Source organism: Molossus molossus, unplaced genomic scaffold (assembly GCF_014108415.1).
Source record: "Molossus molossus isolate mMolMol1 unplaced genomic scaffold, mMolMol1.p scaffold_m16_p_20, whole genome shotgun sequence".
NCBI lineage: Eukaryota > Metazoa > Chordata > Mammalia > Chiroptera > Molossidae > Molossus > Molossus molossus.
In genome coordinates, this window is record NW_023425356.1 from 44,956,545 (window position 1) to 44,979,595 (window position 23,051).

The window sequence follows — 23,051 nt, forward strand, 5'->3', positions numbered from 1 at the left end:
GGGACACATCGAGTGGTTGCCACCCGCAGGACCCAACCAGGGCCGGGGACAAACTGCAACCGAGGTACACGCCCCCAGAGGGAACCAAACCCAGGTCTCTCCGGACTGCAGGCCAATGATCTAACAGCTGAGCCAAACCGGCCAGGGCCTGAAGTTTTTTTTAACATTATGCCCATTGGGGGCCATTTGATGACATGGTTCAGTTTCCCACGGCAATTACGCCAAGCCTTTGCCTTCCCTTTTACATTTCTTACCCACTCCTGCCTCAATTCCAAAAAATGACTCTGCTCCAATTCCCAGAGAAAATGGAGACTATATGAAACCACTCAACTTCCAGACCACGCCTCTCAACTAGCTCCCCTCTCTCTTCCCTCCTGGTCTCGGAGGGGGAGGGGCCATCCGTTCTACCCATCCACCCTACTCTTGAGTCTGTCCCCCAACTCCTGGAGGACCATGATCTTGACTTTTGGTTCCTATTACAGTCCTGTATGTTCAACATCTCTTTAGAGACTCCTTTCCTATCACATAAAACCATGCTCTAATCCTTTTTACCTTACAGAACACAAACACACACAGAGGGAAAGAGACAGAGAAACAAACTCTTTGGACCTACATCTCCCTCTAGCCATTCCTTCATGGCTGAATCCTTGAATAAACAGTCCACTCATTTTTTCCCCACATTTTCACCCACCATTTAATACTCAGTCCAAACCAGTGAGCCTGTTACTCTGGTCATCTTAAGTTACTTTTACCAAAATCCCAAAATCAATGACAAATGTTCTAATTGACAAATCTTAAGGACTTTTTAATCTTTTCATCTTAGATGATTTCTGCTGTTTACTTGTTGTTGTTAATCCTCACCAGAGGATGTTTTTTTCTATTGATTTTTAGAGAGCATTGAAGGGAGGAAGAGAGAGAAAAACATCAATTGGTTACCTCCCACACATGCCCTGACCAGGTAAATGCCCTTGACAGAAAATCGAACCTGCAACCCTTTGGTGCTCAGGCGGATGCTCTGACCACCCCGCCACATGTGCCGGGGCTGCTGGTGTCCCCTCCCTTTCTGAAAACCTGTCCTCTGTGGATTTTGATGACACTTCTGCACTGGTGTGGGCTCCTAGCTTTCTGCTCTATTTCTTATTACTGTTATTCCATTAAATGTTCATGTTCCCCAGGGTCTGTCCTTGCCCTTCTCCTCTGTACTCTTTCCTTTTCCCTGAGTGCCCTTTTTCACTCGCATGGTTTCAGCTTTGGCTGATGCCTTCCAAAAGGCATGTTCATTCAAGCAACAAACATCTTTCAGCTCTAGGCACTGTTCTAGAAGATGCAATGACATCAGTGAGCAAAAAAAAAAGCAGATAAATATGTAATACACAATATCATGTAAGGGTAAGTACTCTTAAGAAAAATAAACCAGAGTGAGAGAGTAAGAAGGGGCTGCTTTAAATGGAGTATGGAAAAAACACTTTTGTCTAACATCTATTACATTAGTTTCTCAACATGTTCCAGAGCAGCAGTATAACCAGGAAACTTGTTAGAAATGCCAGTTCTCAGGCCCCTCCCCAGACTGGCTGAATCAGAAAGGGGGATGTCGGTGAGAGGGATGGTGGCATGCAGCAATGTGTTTTAGAAAGCCCTCCAGGTGACTCTGCTGTGTGCTAAGGGAAGAACCACCGCTCTAGAGCAGTTTCCCACCGCACATGCCAAGAATAGATTACAGACATTCAGTCTAATACCAATTTTCTCAGCCCACAGGGGCAGTTTGAGAGTTGGGGGAAGGGTGCTTCTGGAAGCTGCCAGCCCAAAGTAATTTCCACCCAGACATTTCAGAAGGCAACCAAGTGAGGTTAGCTGGCCTGCCCACAGGCCTGCGGGTAGCAAGGTAAGAGCCTCTCAACTCTCACTGATGCACTCAAGAAGCTGGGGGCCAGCCTTGGCCGGTTTGGCTCAGTGGTTAGAACATCAGCCTATGGTCCAGAGAGACCCAGGTTCAGTTCCCACTAAGGGCGCGTACCTCGGTTGCAGTTTTTCCCTGGCCCTGGTTGGGTTGTATGGGTGGCAACCACTCGATGTGTTCCTTTCACATCAATGTTTCTCTCTCTCTTTCTCTTTCTCTCCCTCTCTCTCCACCACTATCTGAACAACAACAACAACAAAAATGGAAAAATGTTCTCGGGTGAGAATTAAAAAAAACAAAGCTGGGGGGCCAGAAATAAAACCACGCCTTTATGGTCAATATTTAACAAAAGAGGCAAAAATATACAGTGGGGCAAAGATAGTGTATTCAATAAACGGTATTTGGAAAATTGGACAGATACATGCAAAAAAATGAAACTAGACTACCTTCTTACACCATACACAAGAATAAACTCATTGGATTAGGACTTAAAATATTAGACTTAAAACCATAAAAATCCTAGAAGAAAACATAGGCAGTAAAATCTTGGATATTTCTCGTAGCAATATATTTTTCTGATATATCTTCTTGGGCAAGGGAAACAAAAGAAAAAAACAAATGGGATTACATCAAATTAAAAAGTTTTTTTGCCCTGGCTAGTTTGGCTCAGTGATTGGAGCGTCGGCCCATGGATCAATGAGTCACGGGTTCGATTTCAGTCAAAGGCACGTACCTCGGTTGTGGTTATTCCCTGGCCCTGGTCAGGTCATGCAGGAGGCAACTAGTCAGTGTGTCTATCTCACATCAATATTTCTCTCTCGCCCTCTCTCTCTCCCTCCCACTCTATCTGATGATAAATAGAAAAATATTCTCTGGTGAGGATTTTAAAAAAAAGTTTTTGCACAGCAAAGGAAACTGTTAACAAAATGAAAAGGCAACTAACTGCCCTGGCCGGCCTGGCTCAGCGGTTAGACCGCCAGTGGACCAGATAGTCCCGGATTCGGTTCCCGCTAAGGCCATGTACCTCGGTTGCAGTTTGTCCCCGGCCCTGGTTGGGGTCGTGTGGGTGGCTACCACTTGATGTGTCTTTCTCACATTGATGTTTCTCTCTCTTTCTTCCTCCCTCTCTCCCTCTTGCTCTATCTGAAGATAAATGCAAAAAATGTCCTCAGGTGAGGATAAAAAAAAAAAAATGAAAAGACAACCCATTGAGTGGGAGAACATATTTGCCAATAAAAGCATCTGATAAGGAGTTACTATCCAAAATTTATTTAAAAACTTACACAACTCAACACCATAAAAACAAACAATCCAATTAAAAATGGGCAAATGCAATCAGAGAAAGACAAATACCAAATGACCTCACTTATTTGTGGAATATAATGAACAAAATAAGCTGATGAACAAAATAGACCCAGAGACATAGAAAGGAGTACGGTTCAGACTGACAAACCTCAGAGGAGCGGGGTGGGAGGGATGGATGAGATAAACCAAAGAACTTATATGCATGTATGCATAACCAATGGACATAGACAACAATGCTGGGGCGGGAGGGAGGGGTGTTTGGGGTGGGGAAAGGAGAAACATCTGTAACAAAAATAAATTAATAAAAATTGCAAAAAAAAAAAAAGGGCCAAGTACCCGGATTGAGCATCACCGCATGGAATGAGAGGTTCTGGTTTGATTCCGGGTCAGGGCATGTGCCCAGGTTGTAGGCCCAATCCCCAATGGGGAGTGTACAGGAGGCAGTCAATTGATGTTGATGCTTCTCTTACCGATATTTCTCTCTCTCTCCCTCTACCTTCCCCTCTCTAAAAAATCAATAGTATTTTTTAAAAACTTCAGTCCCCATAGTTTCTTACACTTCTAAGACACGATTTGCAATTTTATCTAGTGACAATGAATGTCAGCCTTCCCATTAAATAATTCATATAAATCAATATTCACTCCTTTGTTTATCCAAATGGATAAAACATTTCAAAACACCAAGTGAAATACGTGTAATCATTTAAAAAGCCTTGAAATCTTTCATGACTTTTTATCTTGGAAACAGACTCAAAAGTCAACCAATTGTTTCTCCCCTCTTCCAGTAACCCCATTCCCACAGACATCAGTCTCTTAACAAGTCCAAACAAGGAGTAAAGTATTAAGCATTTAAAAATGTGTACATATAATATTTTCAACAAAGGGATGACCAACATCAATTAAAAAGGAATCTGAAAGAAAACAGCAACATCATGAGAGTGGGCGAGGCCAGCCAGCGGGAGACTCAGGTTGCTGCCTCAGCACCCCCCACCCCCACAGATGCTGCGTTGACCTCTGCACCATGGCATCATGGTCAGAACCCCAACAGGCTTGTGTCATAGGTAGGTACTCGTATTGATTGTGTTATGTATGGATATACACAATGAAGTCATGATTTCGTACCTTGTCAATGGTCCTGCAACAAAAGAGACTGAGAACAAGCACCCGACATAGGAGCCAACACCACGCAGGGCCTTTTCTCATCAGTTTTTCCTCTGTCTTGTTGGGAGACACGGTACAGTTTTGAGAACATCATTTTTCCAGCTATCCTGCCAATTCTTGAAGTAAAAGATGAGGTGAAATTTTCATTTAAAAGTTTAGGACTCTAGGTCAAATTAATTTGTAACAGTCAAAGGCTGAGAAAAAAGCAGCTTCATACTTTCCCAAACAGGGAAATCTTACAGGGTGGTAAACTAGCTATGTTTAATAGCAGCTATTAATTCGAGTGAATAGTAAATAGTCATGATACTTTTCCCTCCTTGGGCCAAATGCGGCTTCAAAGTGTTCCCGTTGTGCTGCTCTAGGCAGGGACTGTCCATGGAGGCAGGCAGATGAGAGGAAACCTTTGTCCTCCTTAGGTAACCATGCAACAAGGTTTAGAGAGTAAGACCACGTCTGCAGTATTTACCTTACTTTATCACCAATCTTTTAATCCCTTTATTCCCAGTGGCCTAACTTGGAATATAGGGAAGAAAGTAGGGGAATGGTTTTTTCAGACCCACTGGGTCCTCATTCTTTAATAAGATTTTTGAGAGAGGGATAAAGCTACTGCTGTGTGAATGCAAATATCGAAAAAGAAAAATAAGTGAGCATTATTTCTGCCATCATGTGATCTGAGCTATTTGGGTGGAATCCTAAATCTTGAGTTTGTAGGGTTACCTAGACCAACCTCGCATTCCGTGAGAAACAAATTATGAACAGAAAATGGAAGAGAAATCTAGTCGTTGTTAAAGGTTCCCGCAGACAGCCAGGCAGCTCTGGAGGTTTGCTGCAAGATGAAGCATCCACAGTGAAGCTTGGAAAAGCACAACTCCTGCCTGAATTCAGCAAGGAAGCATGGGAACAGGGCTTCATCAAGGAAAAAAATGTCCGGTCCCTAAAAACAGAAAGATCCCTCCCCTCCTATGACTCTTCGAGAAGTATCACATCATCAACAGGCTCAAGCCCTAGTAAAAATAATAATAGAGATCTGAAAGTTTTCCTTTCTCCTCTAAATCCTCCCAGGAGTGGTGCTAACACCATTCATTACCAGTTAAAGCATAAGCAGAAAGAGTAGGGCCAGGATATGTAGGGGGAGGGGGAGGCACCCTTGTAGGGGGTAAGGGCAGACCTGGGGGTTATTTCTAACTTTACCTTAACGTTATCCTAGTTGGATGGCTTTTCTGTTGCTCAAGCCCTGTAGCAGGACCCGAGGGCCACGAAAGCAATGCCAGAGAGCCGCCACAGCCACCTGCGCCGGTCCATCGTCTAGAGGGAACGTTTTCCACACCGTGACCTGCACACCGCCTGCACACGAACTCGCTGTTGGAGGTAACACCCTCCTCGGGTTGGCGGGCCCTGTCCACAGCTCCTCTGAGAAGCAGCTGTCCCTCGTCACCAGGGGCGAAGTCCCCGCCCTACGACTGCCGGGGTCCCGCCCCCGCCCTGCCCCGGTCATTAGGGTTCCCAGAGACTCACCGCAGGCGACTCCCGGGCACCGCGCTCCCGGGCCCTGCCGCTCTGAGGATGGAGAGAAGGGCTCGGAGCTCCTCCAGAGAGGCCCGCGGGGGAGGCGGCGGGTCCCCCCACAAGGAGAAGAGGGCGAAGGCCGAGAAGGGCGGTGGAGGGCGCGGGCGCCGGGATGCTGGGCGCGAGCGCCGGGACCTCGGACGGACAAGGAGCCCCGGGGAGCCCTGCGCGCCCGCGGCCACCGTGGTGGACGTGGATGAGGTCCGGGGCCCCGGCGAGGAGGGCACCGAAGTGCTGGCGCTGCTGGATTGTGAGCGGCCCGAAGAAGGTACAGCGATTAAGCAGGTTGGGGACCCGGGAGGAAGGGTGGCCTCTCCAAGTGGTACCCAAGGTATGTCAGATAAAATGGAATGAGTCACCGCGCCCAGAACCACCGAGACCAGAGCCTGCTAGAGCCCCCACCCCCACCCCACCCCCGTGGTAGCTGCCAAATGCATTAGAAGTACAAATAAGATCAACTAAATACCGCTGGTCTGAGGGGCCAGCCAAGGATGGGAGGTGGGAGGTGGGAGGGAGTGTGGTCCAGGTTGGGGACCAAGCCATACTGCAAAGAAACCATGCAACTGGTTTTGTGGCCATGGAAGAGTACATGGGCACCTAATTTTAGTGAAGACATGCATGAACTTGTGGATCCCGGCAACTATGCAGCATATTCTTCCCTCCTCACACCCACCCTTCAGTCCTACCTAAAAGCATGTTCAAGTTTCTTTGGGATGATTATTTTTCTACAAGTAGAGGCAGCAGAGCCAGACCTGAGTTCAAGTCTCAGCTCAGCCACTTGCTCACCTTAGGCAGGGCCTTAACCATCTATGAACCTAGGATTGCACCAGTACCTGGCTCAGAGGGTACTTGTGAGGATAAGGGGTGGGGCAGCCAAAGCACTGTGCACAAAGCCTGGAGCAAGGAACACACTCAGTTAAAACAGGATCTCTGCAAGCTGAAAGAGAACAAAGTTAGGCTAAAGGAGGGAATCACAGGGAAAGGTGTCTCTGGCTTCTCCAGGTGATGCAACCCTTAGGAACAAAGTTATCTGCTTCCAATTCTTTTTATAATGAATGAAATAAAAACAATTATTACACCTTAAGTGTAGGATGAAGCTTAAAGGAAATTAAATAAGGAATAGTTGCATTGTATTGCTTTCTACTGGCTATGCAATTTTAACATTTGCTGGTTACTGGCAATGCAGTATATGCTAAAGTATGGAAAACTGTGCTTTGAGAAAGATCTGTGCAGTCAGAACCATGTTCTATGGACCATGTTAATGCTGTTTTGCCCATTTGATGCCCTGTCATTAGTCAGAAACGTTCAGCCATTAAATGGTTATTGGGTTCAATGCTACAGTAATACTGAGATTTATATACTTCAGACCGTCACATCGGGGGTGGGGGGGGGAGGCAAGAAAGGAAACGTAGGTGTTTTACTGAGTATTATCATTCCTGGATCACAGATGAGGAAAAATGAGAAATTAAGTAACTTGCCTAAGACCTACAGCTAGGAAGTGGAGAAGCCAGAATTCTAGACCAAGACAGTCGGATGGAAAATCCCCTCCTTGCATGGTGCTGTCCCTGATTTCTGGTCATGGTTCCAGCACTGCCACCAACCAGCCATCCATGGCCTTGAGCAAGTAGCTTCACCTGTGTGGGTTTCACTCTGTCTCTCCAGCTATCAGGTGACCAGAGCCCGGGGCACTAGGCAGTAGACGAGCAGGCTCAATGAGGATGAGGCGCCTTGCTGAGCCCTTGTCTTGAAGGTTTCTGTGGCTCCCAGGAGGAAGGGGAACAGGAGGCAGCAGCACCCACTCTGCCTCACAGCACCACATGCCCCCAGCCAAGCTACTTAAAATTTGGCAGAAACAAAAAGGAGCTTCCCTTTACCAAAATGCTGGGGATTCTCGGACTCTGTCATATCTAAAGTCTTCCTGCTTTAACATTTAAGGGTTCACTAGTCTCTTAAATCAAACATAGTAGATATTTAAGGAACCCATTCCAAGAGACTTTTGTGAGCAAAGCTTTGAATTAGGTTTTGGGTATAGATATTAGTTTTCTCTTCACATCCCCAACTACTGGGATTTTGAGGCCTTTCTCCATTTATAAAAGGTAATTTTGTCTGTGTGTGCATTTATTTGTTTTTACTTGCCATGGTTACTACTGGCAAGTGAAAAAAATATATATATATACACACAAGTGAAAAATATATATATATATATACACAAGTGAAAATATATATATATATTTTTTTTTAATCCTCACCCAAGGATATTTTTCCATTTTTGTTCAGATAGAGTAGGAGGAAGAGAGAGAGAGCAAGAGAAATATCAATGTGAGAGAGACACATGAACTGGTTGCCTCCTGCATGACCCCAACCAGGGCCGGGGATGAACCACAACTGAAACAATGTGCTTTTGACCGGAATCGACCCTGCGACTCATTGGTTCACGGGCCGAAACTAACCACTGAGCAAAACTGACCAGGGCAAGTGAAATATTTTTATCAATGAATTAAACATGACAATTACACTGTTATTGCCCTTAAGGAAGAATATTGTTTTTAAAAAAAAACAAAAACTAACATGATGTTGATGGAGCAGCATTTCCCAAAGTAGATTACATGAAAAATAAATTTTATAGAACATGAATTTTCTTGGAGAAAACATTGCCTGGTCAAATGTTTGGGAAATACATTCCTGACTTTTCAGAGGCCTGCCTTCCATAGCCCACATAGCCCTTCACACAGATAACCCCCTAGCCCTGTGGACGGACCTCTCTGATACCCAGCTTACTCTAATATTCCCACCAAAGTCTACAAACTGGTCTGACCCTAATACCAAGGACTGGACCAACATGTGCCAGTCAGTGAAGATGGTGAAGTTTCAATATTCTTTTTTTTTTTTTTTTAAGGTACCAAGTCTTCTGGTTTAGGGGCCTGTGAGTGGCTTCTTGTCCTCACATCCCTGCTCCTCATCATCGTGACCTTCCCTTTTTCTGTCTGGTTCTGCATAAAGGTGAGATCCCATGAGGACCCAATGAGTAATTTCCTGGAGCCTCTCACTAACCACCAGTCCACTCGTACTTCCGTGTTTGGAAACAGGCTGTCTGTTCTGCATGGAATGCCCTCCCCACTCACCCTGCAGGACGGCACTTCTCGAAAACATTGCTCAGATGTAACTGGAGAGCCTTCCTTGACTCCCCAAGACTGTCATTCCCTTCCTCGTGCTCTCCTGTCACTCTGCTTTCACATCCATTCCAGCGCTTGCCACGTGTACAGTATTTGTTGACACCCGGTCTCTCCCATTAGGCTGAGAGCCCCACGAGAACAAGGGCTACACCTGGGTCATCCGCGCTCTATAACAAAGTGGTCATGATGTCCACTTTTTTTTTTTTTTTTTTTATCCTCACCCGAGGACAATTTTCGATATTTTGTTCAGATAGAGTGGGAGGGGGAAAGAGAGAGAGAGAGAGAGAAACATCAATGTGAAAGGGACACATCGAGTGGTCGCCACCCACACGACCCAACCAGGGCCGGGGACAAACTGCAACCAAGGTACGTGCCCTTAGCGGGAACTGAACCCGGGTCTCTCCAGACCGCAGGCCAACGCTCTAACCGCTGAGCCAAACCGGCCAGGGCATGATGTCCACTTTTGACATTTCCAGGAAACTTCTCAGGCAGCTTCCATAGATCGTGAATGACAATTATCTCTGGTCCACAGGTGGTGACGCTTGCCTATCCCTGAAGTAAATGAAGACCTGTGTTAGTTTGGGAAGCACATGCCAAGACAGAATTGGAAGTGCAGGGACTTACTGTGGAATAGTAAAGGGAGGGAGAACAAGAGCAGGCAGCGCGAGCCTTCAGACAACAGTGCAGGTCTGCCACCTTTGCCATGAGAAGAGGAAGGGTCGGACAGAAATAGCCTCAGACTGTGGTGTAGCTCTAAGAAAGCCTTGGCCAGCCTGAAAGGGAACTCCAGGGCAAAGTCGGCTTCATAGAGGATTCCCACGATGGGCAGATGGCCAGGCCCTGGTACCTCTGCCATTCTGAGTCATTGTCTGGAGCACTGCCACAGGCAAGAGCATACCCTTGGCAGGAGCACTGTGGATGCTGCTGGGGCCATTGCTGATGGCTCCTCCTCCTCCTCCTCCTCCTCCTCCTCCTCCTCTTCCTCCCTCCTCTTCTTCATGAAAGGGTGTTGGCTTTTGTCAAATGCCTTTTCTGCATCTGTTGAGATGATCATGTGATATTCTATTTATATTCCTTTATTCTATTAATACGGTGTGTTACATTAACTGAATTTTGGATGTTAAACCAACTATGTGTTCCTAGGATAAGTCCCACTTGTTTATGGAGTATAATTTTTTAATATGTTACTGCTGGGTTGTTTGAAGTTTGTTGAGGATTTTTGTATCTATATTTATAAGAGATATTGGTCTGTAGTTTTCTTTTGTTGTGATGTCTCTGGCTTGTTTTGGTATCAGGGTACACTGGCCTCAGACAATGAGTTGGGAAGATTTTCTCCTCTTCTATTTTTTTTTTTTTTTTTGAGAGTTTGTCACTAACTGATATTACTCTTTCTTTAAATGTTTGGCAGAATTCACCAGTGAAGCCATCTAATCCTGGATTTTTCTTTGTGGGAAAATTTTAAACAACTAATTTTATCTTTTACTTCTAGTTCTTTTCAGTTTTTCTTTTTCTTCTCAAGTCAGCTTTGGTAGTTTGTCCATTTCATCTAAGTTATCTAATTTGTTGGCATATAGTTCCGTTTTTTCTCTTATGATACATTTTTATTTCCTGAAGGACAGCAGTGATATCCCTGCATCATTCCTCTTTGATTCCTGGTTTGAGCAATTTGGGTCTTCTCTCTTTTACCTTGGTCAGTCTAGCTAGATATTTGTCAGTTTTGTTGATCTTTACAAGAACCAACTTTTGGTGCTGTTGATTTTCTCTATTGGTTTCTATTTTCTATTGCATTTATTTTCACTCTAATCTTTATTATCTTGCTGCTTCTTGCTTTATAGCAGTGGTTCTCAACCTTCCTAATGCCGCGACCGTTTAATACAGTTCCTCACATTGTGGTGACCCTGACCATAAAATTATTTTCATTGCTACTTCATAACTGTAATTTTGCCACTGTTATGTCTTAGGCGACCCCTGTGAAAGGGTCGTTTGACCCGCAGAGGGGTCGCGACCCACAGGTTGAGAACCGCTGCTCTATAGGTTTGCTTTGCTCTTCTATTTCCATTGTCCTAAGGTAGAAGATGAGGGTATTATTTTCAGGTATTTCTTGTAGTTTGAAAGAAAATATAAGAAGTGGTATTAAAATATATTCCCTCCTTCTGCTAAATAACTAATAATTGATACATATAAAAGCTAGTAATGCAGCAGGCACAGAAAAATACAAGATTGAATATACTTTGGCAAATATGCTGCAGTTTCTTTGATTTAGGTAATGTTGGACATTAGTGGAAGCAAAAATTTTTAGATAATCATGACTCTTTAAATCAAAATTCTATTCACAGGCTCAAAAATTAACATGCCCAGTATACTTTTTCATTGGTTTCTGAAATTCCACACTTACTAAATGCAGATTTGGAAGCCTAGATATTAAGTTTTTGGTTCTCAAAACAAAAGATTCCTGGATACCTAGGATTATTGTGATGTCTCTGGCTTGTTTTGGTATCAGGGTACACTGGCCTCAGAGAGGCCAGGATTATTCTCATGTGAAGGCTTTTTGAAGATTCTCTTTTTCTTTCTTGGAGTGATTCAAAAGTGTTACATTTCCTTTTAGATTGTCCAGGAGTACGAGAGAGTAATTCTGTTCCGACTGGGGCATCTCCTTCCTGGAAGAGCCAAAGGCCCTGGTAAGAAATACTCTTTTAACCCCCTGTAGACTTGCTCATTTCTTCAATCCATGCATACTTGTAATATGGACCTCGGATTACATGAAGTAACTTGACTCATATCTTCATTTTCCAATCTGTTACTTGTACATGAGTTATAAGACATTCTTCAGAGAGCATTACTACCAGGTCACAATAACCAAGAGAGAGGATGGGTGCAGAGAGCTAAATGCCAGTCTGAAAAGTCTAGTAATTGGGGTTTGGAGATCCAAGCAAGCCAGGAAGGCATGAGAAGGAGCAAATCCCATGGTCCATGTATTGGAAAGGGTTCAACTTTCAAGCCAGCTCTACAGAAATAGGTAGAGAATAGAGACCAGACTAGAAGACATCAGAATTTGAAGACTAATGATCAATATTTGGGTCTATACAAAAGTAGAGCTAGACCCTGTAGTTCTAGGACAGGGACTGTCTTGTCCTGGTTCTAGTTTTTTATGTGCTTTTCGATTGGGGCTAGAAAGGATTAGTCGCTGGGCTGTTCCTCAGAGAGATCCCGGGCTCTGTGAGGTGCTGTTGCTTCTAACAAAGCTTTGACTGTAAAGAAACCCACATTGCCCAGTGGGATCTAAAAAAAATCTCAATAAATTAATCTGAAAATATTTATTGCACATTGACCCTGTACATCATATTGGGTGGATGAGGACTGACTAACCAACCAGAAGGCTGGTATCATGATATCACTATTCTGATGACCTCTGAGGCTTACCTTTTAGGAAATACCACATGGAAGTTGCTGGCTCTAAAGTTTGTCACCTTGGTACATGCATGGATTCAAAAATAATTTTATGAGCACCTGAAAGGTCCTAAGTCAGGCACTAAAGCTAACAATAGGGCCTAAGGCACTCCTGCCAGGGAGTTCAAATCAAGTGAAGGAGACACATGTGCAACCCAAAATGTGGAGCTGTCAGCACCAAGGTGAGCATACAGCCTTTTTTGCTGGGGCTAATCCCTGTTTGTGCCTAGTGTTCTGCAGTAAGTTGTAACAGTGCTCTTTTGTCACCCTCAAACGTGTCCCAGATTAAACAACAAATTAGATGGTAACCTTAGCAACAACAAACACACTATAGGGGTAGCAGTGTATAGTTTCAGGTTAAGAAAAGCAATGCAATGTGCAACCTGACCCCAATAAAGTGAACCCCAAACCGTCTTCATGCTAGCCATTCACTGGTCACTTCCACCTCCCCCTCGTCTAGGCCTTTTCTTCTTTTTGCCCTGCCTGGATACCTACCACAAGGTGGACCTTCGTCTCCAAACCTTGGAGATACCCTTTCATGAGGTAAGCCAATGATGGGTTTTACTTTCTCTATATATTTTGTATGGCTGAGCTACCAATTCTGGTCCAAGGCAAAATGACTACTTAAGATCAAAAGTAGAAAAGGAAGCCCTGGCCAGTTTGGTTCAGTGGTTAGAGCGTTGGCCCGCAGACCAGAGACCCGGGTTAGGTTCCCGCTTAGGGCATGTGCCTAGGTTGCAGTTTGTCCCTGGCCCGGGTTGGGGTCCTGTGGGTGGCAACCAGTCAATGTGTCTCTCTCACATCGATGTTTCTCTCTCTCTCTTCCTCCCTCTCCCCATCCTGCTCTATCTGAGGATAAATGCAGAAATGTCCTCAGGTGAGGATAAAAAAAAAAAGTAGAAAAGGGAAATAGAGATATGGACTACATCAAAATGCAAAACTCCTGTACATCAAAGGACACAGTCAACAGAATGAACAGGCAACCTATGGAATGGAAGAAAATATTTGAAAATAACATGCCTGATAAAGGGTTACTATCCAGAATATATAAAGAAACCTTACAACTCCCCCAGCTGGTGTGGCTCAGTGGTTGAGCATCTACCCATGCACCAACAGGTCACCAGTTTGATTCTTGGTCAAAGCATGTGCCCAGGATGTGGACCAAATCCCCAGTGGTGGGGCATGCAGGAGGCAGCCAATCGATGTTCTCTCTCATCGATGTTTCTCTCTCTCTCTCCCTCTCCCTTCCTCTCTCTCTCAAATCAATAAAGAAAAAAAATTTTTTTTAAAGAAAAAAATCTTACAACTCAAGAAAGAAAGAAAAAAATTAAAAATAGGAAAAGGACTTGTGATGATTAATTGTTTTTTAAATTTTTCTTTACTGATTTTAGAGAGAGACATAGAAACATCGATGAGAGAAAACATCAGTTGGCCGCCTCCTGCATGCCCCCACTAGGGATCGGGCCCACAACCTGGGCATGTGCCCTGACCAGGAATCGAACCGGTGACCTCTTGGTACATGGATTGATGCTCAATCAGTGAGCCACCACCAGCCGAGCTATGATAGTTAATTTTATGATTCAACTTGGCTAAGCTATGATACCCAGATATTTGGTCAGAGACATCTGGATGTTGCTGTGAAAGTATTTTTAGATGAGATTAATATTTAAATCAGTAGACTTTGAGGAAAGCAGCTTATGCTCCATAAGGTGGCTGGGCCTCTCCAATCGATTGGAGGCTTTCAGAGAAAGATTGACCTCCCTTTGAGGAGAGTCGAATTCTGCCAACAGGCTGCTCTTAAACTCGAGCTGCAACATCAGTTCTTTTTTGGGTCTCCTGTTGACCTACCCTGAAGGTTTTGGACTTGTCAGCCTCTACAGTTGTGTAAGCCAATTCCTCAAAATCTCTTTCTCTTTCTACATACACACACACAAATGATTCTCTTTCTCTGGAGAGACCTGGCAAATAGACTTGAATAACATGTCTGCAAAGGAAATATACAAATTGTCAATAAACACATGAGCAGATGTTCAACATCACTAATCATTACAGAAATGCAAATCAAAACCACAATGAAACACCACCTCACACCTATTAGGATGGCTACCAAAGAGAAGGAAAAAAGGCTGGAAAATAACAAGTGCAGGGATTGCAACCCTTGTATACTGTCAATGGGTATGTAAAATGGTGCATCTGCTATAGAAAACAGTACAGCAGTTCCTCAAAATTCAAAACTAGAATGACCATTTGGTCCAGCAATTCCACTTCTGGGTATATACCCCAAGGAACAGAAATAAAAACTTTGAAGAGGTATTCATATACCTATGTTCATAGCAACATTATTCACAACAGCCAAAAGGTGAAAGCAACCCAAATGTCCATCAGTGGCTGAATAGATAAACAAAATGTGGTATATACCTACTATGGAAGATTACATTCTATTTTGTAGCATGACTTTTTTACCCAACAATTTTTGTGATTATCTTTTCATATATTAGCCATGTTTCTACCCTTTTCTTTTAAATGGACACAAGGCGCCCTGGCCGGTTTGGCTCAGCAGTTAGAGCATCGGCCTGCGGTCCAGAGAGACCCGGGTTCAGTTCCCACTGGGGGCGCGTGCCTCGGTTGCAGTTTGTCCCCGGCCCTGGTTGGGTTGTGCAGGTGGCAACCACTCGATGTGTCCCTTTCATATCGATGTTTCTCTCTCTCTCTCCCTCCCACTCTATCTGAACAAAAAATGGAGAAATGTCTTCGGGTGAGGATAGAAAAAAAAAGTAAAATAAAATAAATAAATGGACACAAGGCATTGTGTTGTATGGATGTACGTACCACAATTTACACTTCCTATTGTTGATATTAAGTTGTTTCCAATTTCTTATTACAGTAAGCAATACTGTGAATAACATCCTTGCAGCTAAATCCTTATAATATGTGCCTGTGAAAGTGTCTAACCGTGGAAATGCTGGAAACCACCAGCCTGCCCCCTAGTGTGCACCCAGAAGGCCCCAACATGCACTCGGGGTGCTTGTTTCCCAGATCATTCTTCTCAGCACATTTTTTTTTTGGTATCAGTTTAAAAACACCTGGTAAACAACTGATTTTTTAAATATAAAAAAATTCTTCCTGATTTTTTTACAAAAGGATTTACAACAGGACTCCTTTAAATTGTGAGTTCTTTAGTGTAGTTAATAAAAAAAAACACCCATAATCTTAAAAAACATCTATTTTGAATAAAGAGGCCAATTACTCTTTTTCTCTTTTTTCTTGCTAAAATCTTACTCTGAGAAATTTCCCCTTGAACACAATTCCAGTTCCTCTAACCCCGCATGGGAAACAAGCCTAAGGATCAGGCCTGTCAGCCACACTTTTGTCTTCTGCCTAGGTTGTGACCAAAGACATGTTTATAATGGAGATCGATGCCATCTGCTACTACCGAATAGAAAATGCGTCTCTTCTCCTAAGCAGTCTTGCCCGTGTGTCCAAAGCTCTTCAGTCCCTCGTGCAAAACACCATGAAGCGTCTGCTAGCACATCGATCCCTCACTGAAATTCTTCTAGACAGGAAAAGCATCGCCCAAGATGCAAAGGTACTTTGATAAATTTAACATTGAACATGTTGAAATATCTCTTTATCTTTTATTCATTTTTTCCACTGGTCATTTACTGACTCTTCCACGGGCCAGGCGTTCACTGCTGAAGGTGCCCCTGAGGGGCTGAGAGCTCAGAAAAGGGTGCCACATTGACCCCGGGCCAATTGTAGCCACCAGTCTGGTGCAGATTAGTCAGTTACTGCCATCGTCTTTGCTCTCACCCCTACTCCAGCAGCTTAGGCGTGTCGTGAAAGGCCCCATAGCACACAGAGGTGGGGGCGGGAGCTGGCGGGTGGGGTGGCTGGACAGGAGGCGTTGGTGGCACGCAAAGCTGATGAGGAATGGTTCCTGGGAGCTCACGGTCTAGATGGGGAAACAAAGTTAAATAATGATAAGTTCAAATCAGACTTTCAGATAAAAAGGTGTCACCGACCCTCACATGATCGGTTTCCCAGCTGTCCAGTTGAACGGGTCTGGAACTCGGGAAGGGAAGGGAGAGCCCGAACTGCCTCAGCAGCAGCCTTGGCTAACCCTCGGCAGCCAGCTCAGCAACCTCGCCCCTGGGCGGAGTGGGCGCTTCAGCTACTGAGGAAGGGTGGCAAAGGCATTGAGGAGAGAGGCCAGAGCAAGGCAGGATTCCAGGAACTTGATCGGTCGAGTGGCAGTCACCACCAGGGACAGAGCCTGTCTTGAGGCCACGGGGTACAGAGTTGGGTTAGGGGCTTATGAATCATAACTAGCTGAAAGGGAGACCTCCAACAGAAGGATCCAAGGATCAAAGGCATTGATAATGATCCTTTTGATGGGGCCTGAGCAGACACTAATCTGAGAAAATGAAGTTTCCAGATGTATGGGGTTGTCCCACTTGTTACTGATGAAACAGTGATTAGCATTCTGGTTGTAAATAAAGGGAAGTCAGGAAATAAGAGAGCTAAAAAGAGGAAAAGTTATAACAAATGGCTCCCAGGGGAGCTGCTGCCCTGGAATTTAAAAACCACCCAAGTATGCCCCCTCTGCCCCCTTCATCCTCTCTTCCTGTTCATCCTTCCCCTACTAAAGGTTAAAGGATCAAGTCCAGACTCTTGACATTCAAGCTTGTCTTGTTACACTGAATTATGATTTATGTATTTATGCATTTGTCTTCCAGGTTATGAACTCCATAATGGCAGGGGTCATCTTTTAGTCATCTTTGTCCTCAGTACCTGGCACAGGACGATCACATAGCAGCTTGATGGTTTTTGTTGAGTGAAGAAATGACCCAGCTGTTGTAGCCTCACCTCTTGCTGTCCTTCCCCAGTCTTTCTAATATTCCAGCCTACTTGGCACTTCTCCAGCTGCCAAGCCTCCTCTTAGGCTGCTTCCTCTGCGTGGAATACGTCCCTTTTCTCCACAAAATCCTATTGTTCTTCAAGATGCCACCTCCTCTACAGTATCTTTTCCAACACCCCTTCCTCTCACCACCCCGCTTACTCAGTCTTCTTGGGGTTCTCAGTGCACTATGCTTACTAGTTATCTAGTCACTAACAAATCACCAGAAATAATTTAAAAGGAAAAGAATATGAGTCCAGCGGTTAGAGCGTCAGCCCGTGGTCCAGAGAGACCTGGGTTCGGTTCCCGCTAAGGACATGTACCTCGGTTGCAGTTTGTCCCTGGCCCCAGTTGAGGTCGTGTGGGTGGCGACTTCTCGGTGTATCTCTCTCACGTCAGTGTTTCTCTCCCTCCCTCCTGCTCTATCTGAAAGATAAATGCAAAAAAAGTGTCCTCAGGTGAGGATAAAAAAACAACATCAATTTAACCTTTAACAGTTTTGAAGGCCAGAAGTACAAAGTCAGTCTCACTGGGCCAAAGTCAAGGTGTCAGCAGGGCTGGTTCCCAATGGAGGTTCTGAGAAGATAACTGTTTCCTTGCCTTTTCCAGCTTCTAGCGGCCACCTCCATTTCTTAGCTCACGGTTTCCTCATCTTCCAGGTACTTCACTCCACTCTCTGCTTCCATCATCGCATTGCCCTCTCTTCCCCCTTGTAAGGACACTATGAGAACCACCGGGAGGTCGTCACTGACGTCTCACCTCTTCCCTCCACAGGTCGCCTTGGATTCAGTGACCTGTACTTGGGGAATCAAAGTGGAGAGGACAGAAATGTGGGTAGGAAATGAACTGGGAAGAACAATATGATAAATGGAAATATTTTGGTTTTATTTAAATTTTTTATTTGATACGTTAATTTCATTGCATGAGTAAACCATATTAGTATAAATCTAGAGGAGAAAAGAGAAAAAATACCTATTATCTCATAAACATAGCACAATCACTGTGACATTTCGGCAAATTACTTTGATATTTTCTCTGCATAGATTAAAAAAGTTTTGATATAAAATCACATAACAAAATTCACCTTTTAAACCATTTTAAAGTTCAATTCAATGGTTTTTGGTATATTCACAAAGTGATACAACCATCACTACCATCAGATTCTAGAACATTTTCATTTTTGTTGTTAATCCTCACCTGAGGATATTTTCCCATTGATTTTTAGAGAGAGTAGAAGGTAGGGCAGGAGGGAGGGAGGGAGAGAGAGAAACATCCATGTGAGAGAGACACATCAGTTGGTTGCCTCCCACACAACCCCAGCCAGGGCCAGGGATCGAACCTGCAACCCAAGTACATGCCCTTGACTGGGAATCTAACCCGAGACCCTTTGGTCTGCGGGCTGATGCTAAGCCAAACCAGCCGGGGCTAATTCTAGAACATTTTCATCACCCCAAAAAAGAAAGCCTGCATCCATTAGCAGAAACTCCTTATTTTTCCTTCACCCCCAGGCCCTGATGACCACTCTCCCTGGACTTGCCTATTCTGGCCATTGCATATGAATGCAATTATACAATATGTGGCCTTGGTGTCTGGCTTCTTTCATTCAGCATGTTTTCAAGGTTCATCCATGCTGTGGCATGAATCAGTACATCATTCCTTTTCATTTTGTTTATCTACTCATTGACTGATGATCCACTTTGGGGCTACTATGAATAATGCTGCAATAAACATTCATGTGCAAGATTTTATGTGAACATCTTTTCAGTTCTCTGGGGTAGAGACCTAGGCATGGAATTACTGGATCATACAGTAACCTTATATGTAACTTTCTGAGGAACGGCCCGACCGTTTTTTGTCTATGTATTTTTTATGGTTGCATTCAGGGTAAAAATAGAATTTTGTATCTTTTACGCAATACATTAAGTATTGTTCTTATTTGGTCAGTTTACCCTTTTCAAAGTCAATTATGTTGTATAAACTTAGATGATTTCCCTTATTATTAATAGTGTGGTTCTTCAAGGCTTTTTTTCATTGTTCAAATTTAATAGCTGGGATTTAGATTAAACTAAGTGGGGAAAAATCAACATAATCCATCAAGAGAAAATTTGATCTACATGGAAAGAGAAAACCATAGCTCTACCGCATCATCAGTAATAATGCAGATCTGCATTTGAGGCACTGACCCTCGAGACGCTGCTGACCGTCTGCCCAAAGGTCTAGGGACGGCACTCTGCCTGCCAATCAGGGGCTCTGTGCACCCTGAAGCAGCAGGAGGGAAGGAGGCCAGACTATGAAAGCTGACTGCTGGCCACGTCTTTCTCTTTCAGTAAGGACGTGAGGCTGCCGGCCGGGCTCCAGCACTCCCTGGCTGTGGAAGCCGAAGCGCAGAGACAGGCCCGAGTTCGGGTGAGCCAGCCCTGAGCAGGCCACCCGCCCGCCGAGGCTGCTGCTTGAGGAGCACCAGAGAATCCAAAAGGCCTGCTCATGCAGAGCATTCTCCCTTTGCTCGCTCATGTCCTCACCTTCCATTCATTCTTCCAGGAATCTGGCTTGTGCCCCACTCCAACCAAATCTACTAAAATCGCTTGCTTAAAGCTCCTAACTGATGCAACATCTCTTTCCTTGTTCCATACTCTCTGAGGCCATTGCTAGCAGTGACCATCTCCTCCGCACTGTCTTGCTTTCGCTCTCTCTCCCCCTAAAGGCATCTCACCACACTTCATCCTTCTTCTCTTACACTGGCATCCTTCCTGGGTAATATCAGTCACCTGTCACCTGTCGGTTAATGACACCCAGACCTGTCTCCCTAGCTCTGTGCAAGCTCTGGAGGGACAACCATGATCAGGGCCCAGGTTCCTCAACACCAGAGCCAAGAGAAGGTTGTGCAACCTATAACCTCTGCTCAGACATGCCAGGGAGAAGCAAAATGTGGCTGCCAGCAGCTTCTGACTTGTGCGGGTGGGATGGGGTTTGGGAAGAGGAGAGTGAGGACTGAAGGGTGGCAGATTTCTTTTAAAGCACAGAAAGTAGGTGGGAAAAACCTTAACCACAAAGAAGGTTGATAACTGAGGGGAAGTGGAGGGAGAAGGGGAGGAAGATGATCCTCTGGGTAGACACGTGTGTCTGTTCCTCTTTGCCCATTTTAAGGTGGCATTTAGGTGGTGAGACTGGTGCTTTTCCTTCTGAAAGGCTTACCCATTAATTTCCTGGAAGTGGGAGTCATCCTTTCAGGATTCTCTGTTTTTGCCTGGAACATTGGCCAACCTATTCTCTATATGGCAAAATCCTACTAATTTTTCAAGGCCCACTAGACGTAATTAATAACCCCCCAAACACTTCACTGTACTTGCCAGGGCCCTTAAATTTGGCACTGAATCACAATTAGTAATCTCCCCTAGAGCAAGCTCCTTGAAAACGAAGACCATCTGTTCTATGCTTAACAGTACTTGCCACATAATAGATGTTCAGTGCTTGGTGAATAGTGATTAAAACTTTCAAGGAATGAAGAAGAAAACTCTGCTTTTCCTCACATCTGTTCTCTAGATGATCGCTGCAGAAGGGGAGAAGGCCACCTCCGAGTCCCTGAGGATGGCCGCTGAGATTCTGTCAGGCACCCCAGCTGCTGTTCAGCTTCGATACCTCCACACTCTTCAGTCCTTGTCCACAGAGAAACCTTCCACCGTGGTTCTGCCTTTGCCATTTGACATGCTAAGTCTCCTATCTTCTCCCAGCAACAGAACTCAAGGAAGCATCCCCCTCCCAAATCCTTCCAAACCTGTTGAACCACTGAATCCTAAAAAGAAAGATTCCCCCATGCTATAAGAGGAGCGAAGGATAACACGACTAGGTGGGGGCTGCCATGTCACAGCACATCGCTGCGTGTTCTCACTCCTGCCCTTGCTTCGGTTGCCAGAGAGAATGCCCCTGGAATACACGAAGTCGCAATGCAGCAACCTGCACGAGAAGACAGTGACATCATGTAATGACCGAGAAGCCATAGAATAAGTTTAAGTATATCGTCTAGTCAGAGTAATTATGGGAAAGAGCTTTAGCCAACATTCTGCTTTGGAAAGAATTTTGAGTCTATATATGGCTAAACTTAGACTCCTGAAGATGTGGTTCAAATGTCCTTTTCACGGGATGCCCTCCGGCCCCTTTGGCAAGGTCTTTGCTGCTCCCACTGTACTATGAGCTTCTCAAAGTACATCTTAGTCATTTCCCCCAACCACACAGCCTTGTATACTCCACCCCATAGTCCTCACACCTAATCCTGATACCTGCACCACAGTGACACCTAAGTGATCCCGAGTCAATGAAAGTAAAAGAGATCTACTTGGGCTGCATATAAAGAATTTAAAAGGAATTCTTTTTATGGAGACTTCCTTTTTAAAGTAGAGGAATAAAAGGACAAAAACATTCAAATGATACATGTTGCTTAAAATCTGAGGAAGCATCACTATAAATATGGGGCTAATATATTTTCAGTATAGAAGTGACCTTCTTGCTTATTTTTCTAACAGTAATAACATTATGTCATCTATATATACCCTGAAGTATTCTTTTCTTATAGAGATATTCCCCAGTATGAATACATTTCTATAATATATTGGTCTTATTTTCCATTAACTTGCCTTATACAATTAGAAACATATGCTACAGAAAAGAATTAGCCAAGTAAATAATACTGAGATATATAGCAAATCCTCTTAGAAACTTTAAAAAAAAATAACATTATAAAATATTACTAACATTACAAAAATATGACTAAAAATCATTATGTTAGTAAAATGGGAATATCCATGTTGCTGTAACAGAAAGAAATGCTGGTAGCTACCCCCAGTGCTCACTAGTTGGTGATTTCTCTCCTTCAAAGTGCCTCTTTACTGTTCATGTTATCTGATGTTATTATTGGGAATGTCTTCCTGCTACTCCCCATGGGAACTTTAAATATTCTGCATAAAAACACCCATAAAGCCCAGCCAGTGTGGCTCAGTGGTTGAGTGTTGACCCATGCACCAAGAGGTCGCCGGTTCGATTCCCGGTCAGGGCACATGCCCAGGTTGTGGGCCTAATCCCCAGTGGAGAGCATGCAGGAGGCGGCCAATCAATGTTCTCTCTCATCAATGTTTCTCTCCTTTCCTCTCTAAAATCAATAAAGAAGAAAAATTCTAAACAAAAAAACACCCATAAAGTTTTGTTTATGAATGTTATCCCCTAAAACCCTGCTGAACATTATTTCAAAGAGAAATGTATTCTGAGCTCCTAACAGTGGACTTAGAAATTTTTGTAGCATTTTGTCTGTCAAAGACAGACTGTTTTCTTACTATGTTTAAATAACAGAAACAAGGCCCCAAACGAAAGGTGCTATCTCTCAATCACTTCAATACTCCTTCCCCCTGCCATCCCTCCTACCCTCTAAAAAAGGAATAAAAACTCCCTAGCAGTTTAATGTAGCATCATGATGCCAACCTCTCAGGGTCATCTGTGTCATGTCTCCAGGCCAGCTCCTCACCTCCATCCACAGCTGGCATAACCACATGCTCTAGCCCAACCTTGCTATGCCCTTTGACTTGAGCCAAGCAATGACTCTTCCTTCCCAAGATTA

The 23,051-nt window shown here is 44.2% G+C and overlaps 1 protein-coding gene across 2 annotated transcripts; it reads left to right on the top strand.

The window, feature by feature from the left end:
- Positions 1–5,926: 5,926 nt before the first annotated feature.
- Positions 5,927–21,268, top strand: NPHS2 (NPHS2 stomatin family member, podocin). 2 transcript variants are annotated; one of them, XM_036273624.1, is made up of 8 exons: positions 5,927–6,197; positions 8,826–8,929; positions 11,708–11,780; positions 13,010–13,092; positions 15,932–16,135; positions 18,221–18,276; positions 19,774–19,852; positions 20,990–21,268. In XM_036273624.1, exons 1-8 carry the CDS (start codon positions 5,927–5,929, stop codon positions 21,266–21,268), a joined length of 1,149 nt encoding a protein of 382 aa, XP_036129517.1. The 2 variants fall into 2 exon arrangements, with proteins under 2 accessions (XP_036129517.1, XP_036129518.1); XM_036273625.1 differs by lacking the exon at positions 15,932–16,135.
- The last annotated feature ends 1,783 nt before the right edge of the window (positions 21,269–23,051 follow it).

Bases quoted from the DNA above. Each gene is read 5' to 3' on its own strand.
- NPHS2 (XM_036273624.1), top strand. From the start codon at position 5,927: ATGGAGAGAAGGGCTCGGAGCTCCTCCAGAGAGGCCCGCGGGGGAGGC. The intron at 8,930-11,707 runs GTGAGATCCCAT...ATTTCCTTTTAG, and splicing joins CTGTCTGGTTCTGCATAAAG to ATTGTCCAGGAGTACGAGAG. The intron at 13,093-15,931 runs GTAAGCCAATGA...TCTTCTGCCTAG, and splicing joins TGGAGATACCCTTTCATGAG to GTTGTGACCAAAGACATGTT.